Source organism: Exophiala xenobiotica, assembly GCF_000835505.1.
Source record: "Exophiala xenobiotica strain CBS 118157 unplaced genomic scaffold supercont1.7, whole genome shotgun sequence".
Taxonomy (NCBI): Eukaryota; Fungi; Ascomycota; class Eurotiomycetes; order Chaetothyriales; family Herpotrichiellaceae; genus Exophiala; species Exophiala xenobiotica.
In genome coordinates this window covers 1,779,746-1,791,051 of record NW_013562488.1, presented here as the reverse complement: position 1 = coordinate 1,791,051, position 11,306 = coordinate 1,779,746, and the positions used below count along the sequence as shown (strand labels likewise).

At 50.5% G+C, this 11,306-nt stretch overlaps 3 protein-coding genes across 3 annotated transcripts; 1 reads left to right on the top strand and 2 right to left on the bottom strand.

Annotated features, from left to right (window-relative positions):
• Positions 1 to 52: 52 nt before the first annotated feature.
• On the bottom strand, positions 53 to 1,103 carry PV05_11355 (uncharacterized protein; the record flags this gene model as incomplete). Its single annotated transcript, XM_013454832.1, has 2 exons — positions 53 to 381; positions 431 to 1,103. The coding sequence occupies 2 exons, from the start codon at positions 1,101 to 1,103 to the stop codon at positions 53 to 55; spliced, it is 1,002 nt and encodes a 333-aa protein (XP_013310286.1).
• Positions 1,104 to 1,651: 548 nt separating this feature from the next.
• On the bottom strand, positions 1,652 to 7,051 carry PV05_11354 (uncharacterized protein; the record flags this gene model as incomplete). The annotated part of the gene is made up of 8 exons (XM_013454831.1): positions 1,652 to 1,725; positions 1,817 to 2,327; positions 2,383 to 3,211; positions 3,265 to 3,873; positions 3,929 to 4,251; positions 4,302 to 5,936; positions 5,981 to 6,800; positions 6,849 to 7,051. The coding sequence occupies 8 exons, from the start codon at positions 7,049 to 7,051 to the stop codon at positions 1,652 to 1,654; spliced, it is 5,004 nt and encodes a 1,667-aa protein (XP_013310285.1).
• A 1,641-nt stretch (positions 7,052 to 8,692) lies between these two features.
• Positions 8,693 to 10,923, top strand: PV05_11353 (uncharacterized protein; the record flags this gene model as incomplete). Its single annotated transcript, XM_013454830.1, has 5 exons — positions 8,693 to 8,812; positions 8,860 to 9,095; positions 9,151 to 9,840; positions 9,926 to 10,366; positions 10,503 to 10,923. The coding sequence occupies 5 exons, from the start codon at positions 8,693 to 8,695 to the stop codon at positions 10,834 to 10,836; spliced, it is 1,821 nt and encodes a 606-aa protein (XP_013310284.1). The 3' UTR covers positions 10,837 to 10,923.
• Positions 10,924 to 11,306: the final 383 nt, after the last annotated feature.

Here is an 11,306-nt window from a genome sequence, read left to right as displayed (position 1 = left end):
ATATGCGATAAGTCATAGATCTGAAATCTGGCACTCCTAGCCTGAACCTATATCAAGCTTCTGGTGCAAAAGGAAGCTGGTCATCCGTTAATCCAATCGTCCTTCTCCTTGTAAGTCGTGGAACAGCTGTCTCTTCGGCTTCATTGGTATCCAAGATCTCGTAAGAAACCAGACTCAAGCGCCATGTCAGTTTTCTATAGAATTGTATACTCTGGACCTGTGGGAAAAGGTCAGGCAAGACGTCAATTAGAGGTCTCATGCTAGTCTTCTCTCGCCGGAGGAGGGATGCGATCCTTGTCGATGTATCATGCATTGGTGCCAGCTGTCCAGTGGAAGCATGTTGAACAGCCACCGATTCATTGTGGGGCCGGTCAGATAATTCTGTGTCGCAGTAAAAGTCCAACCATGTCAGATTCGGCAGCCCATTCACCCATCCAAGCTTGTCGTTGAGGGCGGTCCGGGGACATTCTCGAGCAATGCGGCACACCTCGGATGTGTAATCTCGAATTAGCTGAAATGACACTCGAGATATCTTGGGCCTCCAGTAGGTATGCAGAACCAAGACCGGTAAGCCGCAAGCAGGAGAACTTTGGAACTCGGGTGGGGACCCTGGGACTCCGGACACATAGTGTTAGACTCAGATGCTGGAGATTGGGAAAGGTCTTCTCCATCTGCAAGGTCAAACGTTCCAGTGTCATCGGCAGGTAGATTTCCAGCCTGGATTTGCGATTGCTCTTCGCTAGAATGGCAAGTGTGAGCCGCCGAACGTGCTTGCGGTACGACAGGTTCGAGGGCAGACTGTGCATGCCCTTCCTCAGGTGCAGGACGAAGGTTGCGTGCTTGTCTTGAAGCACATTCAGACATTCTCTGTAGACTTGCCGACAAGTAGTCAGGATGGAAGGACAAGATCCTAGTAATACTTTGCGCCCTTCGATCAAGTTCCAGCGTTCCCGGCGTCCCACGTAGATCGAGCGAGACGAAGGTTGCAGAGACAGATGGAGAATGGATGCTCGTATTTCGTACGGAAGCTCCAAGAGGCGGCCACGTTTCTTCTCACAGTGGTTGTTCTTCGATTTCATCGTGATGGGCGGAAGCTTGGACATCATGGTCCATGGAGTTCGGTGATGTCGTATAGTATTTGAGCTAGGTCGGCGACTTCTGAGCCCTGGAACCCCTGCGCAAGAGGCGTTGTTGCTAGTAGTTGGTATTGTGACCTAAAGTGAGAGCAGAAGGGAAGTGCGGTCTTAGGAAGAGGAGTGATTTGGTGGCCAGCCTTGCCATGCAGCTCTTGAAACACTCGCTAAACGCTGCTCCTTTCCCACACCGGCCGCCAACTCTGACTCGACCGTCTGCTCAAGTTGGCTTGCTTTCCCATGCACGATGACAACCATCACCAGCGACCAAAAGAGGGTTTTGAGGGTTCGTTGGGAAGCCGGAAGAAGAGAAGGCTCATCTTAAACAAAGTTGTCTACTACGGTCTCATGGGTGGATCGTGTCATAAAACTCGCTTAACCGAGGTGCATAACAGCAGTCGCCAGAATTGTCGAAGCAGCAGCTGGACATCGCGTTGGACAGGAGGTTGTCCTGGTACATAAATTTGTCCTCACTGCTGTTTGTCGTCGAATAGCACCCTATCGCTAATTTATAAGATTTACATATGAGACCGCATCTGCCCAGCTTCTTCGCCAGTCATACCAACGTCCACACCGTTCAGGACACCATCAACTGTGTACTGTCGTTGACATTTCATTCAGTCTAGCTAGGGTGTTAGTGGTGATCGCATTCCTTGGTTGACAGTGGGGCGGAATGCTCTTACTGAGTGATATACCCTCGCTAGGAACGACTTTCCAGGGATCTGCCACGAAGTCCAAGGCTACATCCCTAAGATGCCATGGGTTGATGTAGACTTGCAAACCAATGTTGCTGGAAAACAGATTGAAAACCCTCATGATCACGAACAGATCTATTGGAGCCCTTGGTGAATGAGGTTCGCATGCTTTCTCTCGCATCAATCTGTACTGGTTACCACTCATGAAGAATGGGGTGCTGCAAGGTCCTCCTGTTGTCTTAACCTCAATATGATAGCGCACCGCAGCGGGCGTTGCACGAGATCCGAGCCAAGGAGGGTACGGAAATGTAGTGTTTCGTCGAAGAATATCCATCAGACGTGGGCAATTGCCTTCGTACATGATATCTGAAATCTCCCGCCCACTCCATGCTGGTTCGTTAGCATATTCAGGCAACTCCCTCACATAGTGGCGAATTGAGCTCTGCCAGTTGTCGATGGAAAAATCTGACACTCGGGAAGACTTGAGGAGCTCGAATACCTGGTGGCGTTACGATCAGCTATCGACCATTCGGTGTATTGCCTAGAAAACTTACAAATAACTCTCCAGCTGCTCCTATGCGAGCATTGTGTTCGAAATTGCCATTACCTGTGCCGCCAAATGTTCGGAAGAAACCTGCATAATCGACCCGATTGTCAAGCTCATCCAGAGCTTGGTCGATTTCATACAGGGACAACGATCCTCCCTGGGGAGGTTGACCACGCCTCGCTTGTCGAACAACTTCCCTCAGAAGCTTTTTGTACTGCTCATTGCGTGCCACCTGCTCCCAGACAGAGTCTTGAGGAGCATAATTGACACTTACTGGGGCAGGCACGTTGTTGGTATCCTGTGTGTATGATGCGTTGCTGCTTTGATCGGCCAGAACGACCAGCAGAGCTTCGTCTGGAATGGTAGGTGGGATGGAAGTTAGGTCGACGGTGGGACCTTCAGCGCCGTTCGGGGCAGGAAATGGCGAAGACGTTTGCAATGGTTCAGGCCTGTCGAACCACTCATAGTAACACAGGTCCTCATCCTTCATGGTCTTGTCCAGGTCCTTGTCATTCAAAATCCGGTGGATCACCTTCACTGCAGCTCTGTCTTGGATAGCAAGAAGCCTCGCAAGTTGTCCGGGAAGCTCGGTGTGGAAGCATGAATAGAGGCCGTCATGGTCGCTTGGAACATATAGCGCCAGCTTCCCGTCAACTTCGTCGTCTACTTTCACCACGGCCCTATCACTTCGTACGGAGATGTCCTGGTCTCCCTCCTGCCTCACAGTGAGTTCCGTCCACATCTCTTCACAGACGTACACTTCCGTGTTTAGAAGTAACTGGTGTGTTGTGGTGTTCCGGTTGTAGTATCTAGGGCTGTTATAAAAGTTGGCACAGCTGGTGAACGGTCAGTCTGCATGCCATTCCATGGTCAGACTCTTGATACTCACCAGGAAAATCCATATGCACGGTCTCTGATATGACGTCCGAGAGGGATGCTCTCAGTTGGTCTGTGGCAGGTAGTGACCGGACGGACATGGTTTGAAAGGTATCGATGTCGAATTCCCAGTAATTCGAAAAACGGATGCAACGAAGTCATTTCTTCGTGACAGAAGTCCACAATTCTTGCTTTGTGTCTGAAGCTCTCTCCATATCGCTTATGGTCATTGATGAAGAAGTGTTCATCGATGGAAAACGGCCTCATACCGTCAGGACAACATACAGGAAGAAAAGCCGTCTTCTTCAATGTATTCAGAAACTCGTCCTTGATTTTGACCTCGGGATCAGCTGCTAACAGTTGGCCAATTGCAAGTATAATGCGCTTGATTTCGTCAAAGTCCGGTGCTGTCTTCTTTGCGGTCCTTGCGAGTTCCTGTACAAGTACGTCGATGTTCATAGTCATGACTTTCATCTTGTCGACAAAGAATTTCTTTAGCTTGGGATATACTTGTTCCAGTGGCACACGGCCGGAAATTGCGATTGTACAATTCCACAAACATTCAGATGGCTTCAGCCACCTTTGCCTCACAAAAATGAGACCACGTGCGTTGAATTCTTGCCTAGATCATTGTCAGGGCTTGCACACCGTAATTTCCTATCGTAGGAATAACGTACCGAACGGCCTCGATCGTTGATTCAGATCGCGTCATCTCCGCCAGGAGCTTGTAGATTCCATACAGTTTATCCTCAAAGGACGAGGCTTCGTTCGTTCCCGAAGCAAATATGTTGAGTTCGTCGATCAAATCGCGATATTCCACATCCCGCATACTCAATATTGTCTTGAAGAAAACGGAAGCATTCCGGTCGGCTCCGTACACAGGATGTAGTACTTTTTTAGCGCGCAGAAATATTGGACCGTCCCAAATACAATCAGTGGATCTACACCATACTTCGGCTGGCGTGTGCGTGCGGATAAGTGGCTGATCTGAGAACATTTTCTGAGATCTGTCAGTAAGTCCGTCTTCGGAGATGAAAGTGACTTAGTTACCTGCACGGTAGCAGTATCTCCAAGATTGGTAGTTTGAGCAATGCCAGCATAGATGCTCGTACACACCGGTATCAATTGCGTTTGCGTGGAAGCGGTCAGCAAGCGTACTGCCTTCAAGAAGAAACTGGTGTCGAGTTCACAGATTACTCCAAAGTCTTTCAAGAAGGACCAAGTATCAGACTGTTGGATGTCAGACTCCGGAGGCAGTTCCAAGAATGGTAATACCTCCTCCATTTGGAGTTCTTTGCTCTTTTCAACCAGCTGTTGCACAGGTAGAATAGTTTCTCCAAGCTCTTTATGAGTTCCATTTCGGCATGGCACATCGATCATCTTCAAATGCTTAGTGATCCTGGCCGCTCCAACCCGGTAGTCAGACCAATGTTCTTTCAGGTTCGCAACAAAGCTCTTGGAATTGTCCCTAGCAATAAGCGACATGAGAGGGTTCAGTTTATATTGCCCAGATCTGACCTCCGTCAGAGGCGGGAAATATGAAATGCCACACTTCTGCAGCCAAGAGATCCAGTCAAGGTCATGGCGAATATGCTTCCGAACTTGTGATTCCATGTATCGGGAATCGAGAATGCCGTAGCCGCAGTCTGACAAGTCTTTCTTAAGAGTTGCAGCAAGCAGTTTCTCCGAATGGTATTCGTTGTCTGAAGGGAAAAACAGCGAACGTCCTCGATGCTGCATGTTCTCGTCGCTCACAAGGCGTAGACGTGTATGACGTACTGACGACTGGGACGTAGGCTGCCCGAACCAGAAGAGTATTTCAAGGTCTCTCAGAAAGGTTAATACATTACCGCGCCTTCCACTGGACTCGTGCCCTTCGAGGATTTTTTGCGTTACTGTATAATGAGGACATGAGGCGATTCCCAGACTCATATAGAAGCTTGCGCGTTCTCCGTCCGCAGCAGCCGTCGGATGGAGCTTCCTTATCCCGAGACCGTCGGGCACCTCGATCCTCACTGCATCCTCGTCGATAATGTAGGGCAAATAGACAGGATCGCGACGTAAAGACGAAGGTGAAACCCAGCCATTGTTGTTTAGAGGAATGATGTTCAGGTTCTCTACCTCCAACTTGACATAGTCAATTTGGAGTAGCCAGTGTACAAGGACGCCGAATCTCGTATGCCATGGATCATCCAAAGGCCTGTCGTGAATACCTGCTTTCTCACTTGCCAAAAGGCCAAGCTTCATTCTCGTCAAGAGCTCTGGAGCAGTGATTCCCCCTAAGCCAAGTTCCTTCAAGGTCTTCACGTCTTGTGGCTCGTATCTGTCAGATAGATAGATGTCAGCCTCCGTGTCCGGCAGCAGTGGCAAGCCTTCGTAAAAAAACCAGTGAGGAAGAATCCTCAGATGCCTGAGGTTGTGAAGGCGACCCCGACGTGACCGTAGGATGGCTTTTCTCAGCAGTTCGTATTTGATGTCGTCATATAAATCTCCCCAAAAGCCTTCTATGGTGGTTCCTGGGAGATAGCGCATCCACTTGTACTCTAACTCATCGCCAGGCGTGACAACTTTCATGACCCACTCGACAAATGCCGTAACAATACCTTGTCGCAATGCTTGGTTCCAATCTGTGTCCGGTACCGCTTCACGATTGGCCGCAAGCACAAAATTTGCGTGGATGAGAAACTGCACTTGTTAGCGTGATACGTTGGAGGGGTTGGACATCGTACAGGCAAGTGTGGAACGCGCTGTACAGGAAGGTAAGCAAAAACATGCTGTCCTCGAGGTGGCACGACGGGTGTTCCACTCAAGTTCACTTCAAATGCCACCGTCACATCAGATGCGGCATTTGTGCGTTGACTCTCAGATGGCAGGTCGATGACCGTATGCTCGAAGCATCTCAACCTGGTCTTTTCTGAACGATGGTCACCAAATTGCCCAGTCACCGTGGTGCTGATTTGCATCTCTTCTGAACTCAAATCTCCATCCTTGGTGAAAGTAATGTGATCTGATCGTCCATCAGCACGCTCCACGACCACAACCATCCTTCTGACTTGACGCAGAGCGAAGATGGTGGTTTTCGGAAGCCTTTCGAATTCGGAGATTAGGCGCTGGTAGAAATTATCGCGAGTGTCAGAGTACCGAAGCGTGCATTTCGTCCCGACCCCAGCAGGTAACGAGGTTACAACATCAGTCCAGATCGGAGTGATCATTCCCACGCCGTCTTCGCCTCTCTTATGCTCAAACCGGAAAGACCAGAGCCCAGATTGGATATGGACGTAGTCGGCAATACCAAAAACTGATTTGAAACCCAGCCCTTTTTCACCAGTAGTGTCACTATTGCCGATCTTCGAGCTCTTTCCAGTATCACAAATAGCTTCAACATCCCCGAGTGAGAAACCTCTCTCATTTGTTTCAATGATTAACTCAGTGGGCTTGATTCGAAAGGTGACCGTGGGCTCAACACCCTCTGCATAGCGGGCGTCATCTCCATTTTGCAGCAACTCGTAGATCAGTCTGAACCTGGATGAGTATAACTGCTCGGCGACACTGCTAAAGTTAGAAAATTGGCTTCGAATGTAAAGTGATATGACTAACGTCTTTGTGTAGCGAGCATACACCTCTCGGAGTGTCAACGCTTTTTGGCGGTAGTCGTCCTGGAGGTCCTCGTCTGTCCCGCGAAGTTGCTCTTCGTGGCGTGCAGCGATGTGCCCTCGACGTCCACATATTCTGTTGATCTCTCTGCTTGCTGCAGGAACATTGAGTGGGAATCCCTTTTCGTCAAAGCCAGGCTTTGACATCTTTTCGTGGCAATTTATTGCAGGTGATCTGTCCAGTGATTGAAGTTGGACTTGGGAAGGGGACCATTCACTGACCAAGTACTAAACACCGAAGACTTCAGACGTTACTTAGATATACTTGTACCACCAACCTGCTGCTCCGAATGGAGTATTCTGGCGCAATCCTTCCATCATCACGCCATCGTCGTTTCAGATAAGCGCGTTGTTCCATTGCGGCGTCTGCAGGGTGAGGATCTGAAATAATTCGGCCCCAAATAACCCCTATTCAAGGAGGTTCTTTTGCAGAAGGTGGCCGCATTGCTTCCAGCTGCTAGACTACTACAAGTAGGTAGTCGCTAGCTTCTCACCTGTCGACGTAGTCGCCAGGGAGCTGCTGATAACTTGATCCGAGTATCAGGGTCACGCCAGGCTCGATACCAGAAGAGGCGTGGGGTGTGTGGGGACAGGGAAGCGGCTAAGACATGGCACTGTATGCACGAGGTGTCCTTTGCTAAGCAGCGCAGCGCTCAATGAAGTACTAGTTAGCACCTTGGAACATAAAAAGTGGCTGATGGTTCCTGCGACAGGAGGCTCAAACATCAGTCATGCAAGGTCTGGGCAATCAGTCGCAGACATCGATCGGGCACACTGGGTTCGTCCTGACCAGACAGACCACATGAAAGGACGCAACTAGCAGGGGCGATTGACGAGAGGGCGACCGTCGTGCATTGAAGACACGCTCCACGCCAGTGTTTCACACTGAGCATGGAAGACTCAGAGCCGGAAAGGGGATAATCTAAAAATCTCAGAATAAGCAGATTTATCGAGGCCTTGAAGGCAAGAAGACAGAAAGTAGAAGAGAAAGAAAGAAAGGCAGAGACGAGCTTCCTAATGCGATCATTGAGCTGTCATGACCCGTCCTCCGGTGAAAGCGGCGGCACAGCAGCCCCCAACCACGCCTACATAGTAGCAGTGACCCCGGACAGTACCCGGAGCAGTCGGCCGCCCTTTCATACAATACTACGAGGATTGGTATGCCCTGCTCTCACACAGTCTCTCCTCAACTCCGGTCACCGACGGTATACTATAATCACCATGAACCATTTATCCACGTGGTGAGGACATGACATCTTCCTCTTCAGTGGGTCGAGTTCCATGGAAGAAAAAAGCCGCTTGAGCTTGATGGAGCTCCTCACGGCACTTTGTGGCTTTAGAGCACTTATCCGCGAGAACGCCCACCACGCAACGATCAAAAGGCGAGGATTGACGAATGCTAATGAAGCTGCACGATGCAACCATGGCCCTCTCATAGTCTCGATAGTCCCGACGATCCTGATGGGAGCTTCCACAACTGGTCTGGCGGCACAATCCGACATGCATCCATACTACATAATGGTTTATCGGTTGCAGGCGACTCCCAGTCTCTCGATAGCACGTGCCCATTCATTGGTCAATGTGTGGTTTATCGCTTCAGGCACAAGGAAAGCAAGGAACCAGTGCGCAACCTTAACGTGCTTCTTTTTGCTTTTGCTCCAGCAATCCCCAGCAATTGCTAATACAAGTATAAAGCTACCATGCACCGACCGTTGTACCTGGCCCTTGGCAAAGCTTGCCAAGAGCTTCAATTTGTACATTACGAACTAGTATTGCTCGCAAGACAAGATGAAGGCCAACCTCGCTGCCGCTCTTTTGTCCGCGCTATGGGCTGCCAGTATTGAAGCTGCTCCCACTGTCGACACCACCTATCGCTATACCGGGCCAGATATACCTACAGGAGATTGGGTGCGCCGTTACCTCAAACGTGGTATACAAAACTAACTGTTGCGTAGGTTGATCCGACAGTCAACGGCAATGGCAAAGGATTCCCGCGGCTCGTCGAGCCTCCAGCCGTGAAGCCCGCCATGAAGAACCCAACGAACAACGTCAATGTTGTTCAGTTGTCCTACTTACCCAATGGCATCAACATCCACTACCAGACACCTTTTGGTCTCGGAGAGCTTCCAACCGTCATGTGGGGTACCAGTGCCGGGAAGTTGAGCAACAAGACACAAGGACACACTCACACGTAGGTTATATGTCCTCTTCCTGTCTAACCATGGGCCGCTAAAACCAAGTCCCAGATACGACCGGACACCTCCGTGCTCATTGGTGGCGGTAACTCAATGCAGCCAGTTCTTCCATGAGGTCCAGATCAAAGGCCTAACGGCCGGGACGACATATTACTATCAAATCCCTGCAGCTAATGGCACGACAACCTCGCCAGTCATGAAGTTCACCACAGCCCTTGCGGCAGGTGATCACACTCCATTCTCCATGGCTGTGCTCAATGATATGGGTTACACTAATGCTGCCGGCACCTTCCAGCAACTCACAAACGCAGTCGACGAGGGTGTTGCTTTTGCCTGGCACGGAGGCGACCTGAGTTACGCAGACGACTGGTACTCTGGCATTCTTCCATGCGAGAGTGACTGGCCTGTTTGCTACAATGGCACTTCGACATCACTACCTCCTGGAGACTATCCTACCGACTACAACACTCCTTTGCCAGAAGGCGAAATCCCCAACCAGGGCAGTCCGCGTGGTGGCGACATGAGCGTCCTCTACGAATCCAACTGGGATCTCTGGCAGCAATGGATCGGCCCAGTCACCAACAAGGTCCCTTACATGGTGCTTCCAGGAAACCACGAAGCAGCATGCGCCGAATTCGACGGACCCGGCAATGTCCTCACCGCCTATCTGGACGACGATAAGTCCAACGCAACTGCGGCAAACACGAGTCTGACGTACTATAGTTGCCCACCGTCGCAGAGGTGAGCCTTATACCCGGCGTTCGTCGTTCAATTTTTGGTGGAACACACTGTCCCCTAAACCAGGCTAACCACAATTGGTCGGCAGAAACTTCACCACATACCAGCATCGTTTCTACATGCCCGGCGGCGAGACCGGCGGCGTCGGCAACTTTTGGTACTCCTTCGACTATGGCATGGTTCACTTTGTGGCCATCAACGGAGAAACCGACTTCCCCAACAGTCCCGAGTATCCGTTCGAAGCAGACCTGACCGGCAACGAGACACATCCCACGAAGGACCAAACCTATATCACCGACAGTGGCCCCTTCGGTGCCGTCGACGGAAGCTACAGCAAAGTCCAATCATACCAGCAGTACAAATGGCTAGCTCAAGACCTCGCCAGCGTCGACCGAACCAAGACTCCCTGGGTCATCGCCATGAGCCACCGACCCATGTACAGCTCCGAGACTTCCAGCTACCAGAAATACGTCCGCAATGCCTTTGAGGCTCTCCTGCTCGAGAACGAGGTCGACATGTACTTGTCAGGGTAAATTTACTCCCCTTCCAAACACCCCCTTTTCCTTTTTCCCCCCTGGCCCCATCCCTTCCCTTTTCGTTCCTTTCCTCACCTGAGAGGTTCTTCGCCAAGCTTTTCTTCGCTGCTAACCTCCTTTCCTCTTCAGACATATCCATTGGTACGAACGTCTTTGGCCTCTCGGCGCCAACGGCACCATCGACAGCGCCTCCATCGTCAACAACAACACCTACTTGACAAATCCAGGAATATCTATGAGCTTCGTTACCAACGGCCAAGCTGGGAATGTAGAATCGCATAGCTTCCTTGATGCCGACGAGCCGATCAAGAACATCACAAATGTCCTCGACCAGCAACACTACGGTTTCAGCAAGTTAACGGCCTTAAACGCCACGGCTTTGAAATGGGAGTTCATTCGTGGCGACGGAGCTGGAGTCGGGGACACGTTAACTCTCCTGAAGAAGGGATGCTATGACTTGTGAATGAGGAGACCGCGCCTCTTTATCCAATGTTGGAAACCCGGAAGTATATCAACGACGATAATATGAGACCGGTCTGGGAAACACGTGACGTGGCTAGTATTGACCAATAACCGTTATTGTTTATTACCATTTCCAAGCTCTCCTCGATCCCCTGTCAGTTCTTCCAAGAAGGTTCCTTTACTACTACTACGGCCCATGGGTAAATCGTGTAGTTCGGCGCTATGATGCCATTCGAAGACAACAGCAGTGGGGACAGTTTACGGGATAGGCGGGCTTCCCGCTCAAGGCGAGATTCTGGCTCTCTCATCCATGGTTTAATGCTATCAGTCGCGAGTAGTGACTGCATTTGAACTAACACCTGCCTAGTAGAAGGTCACTCAGCCTTGCGTAACTCAGCCTTGCGTAACTCAGCCTTGCGTAACTCAGCCTTGCGTAACTCAGCCTTGCGTAACTCAGCCTTGCGTAACTCA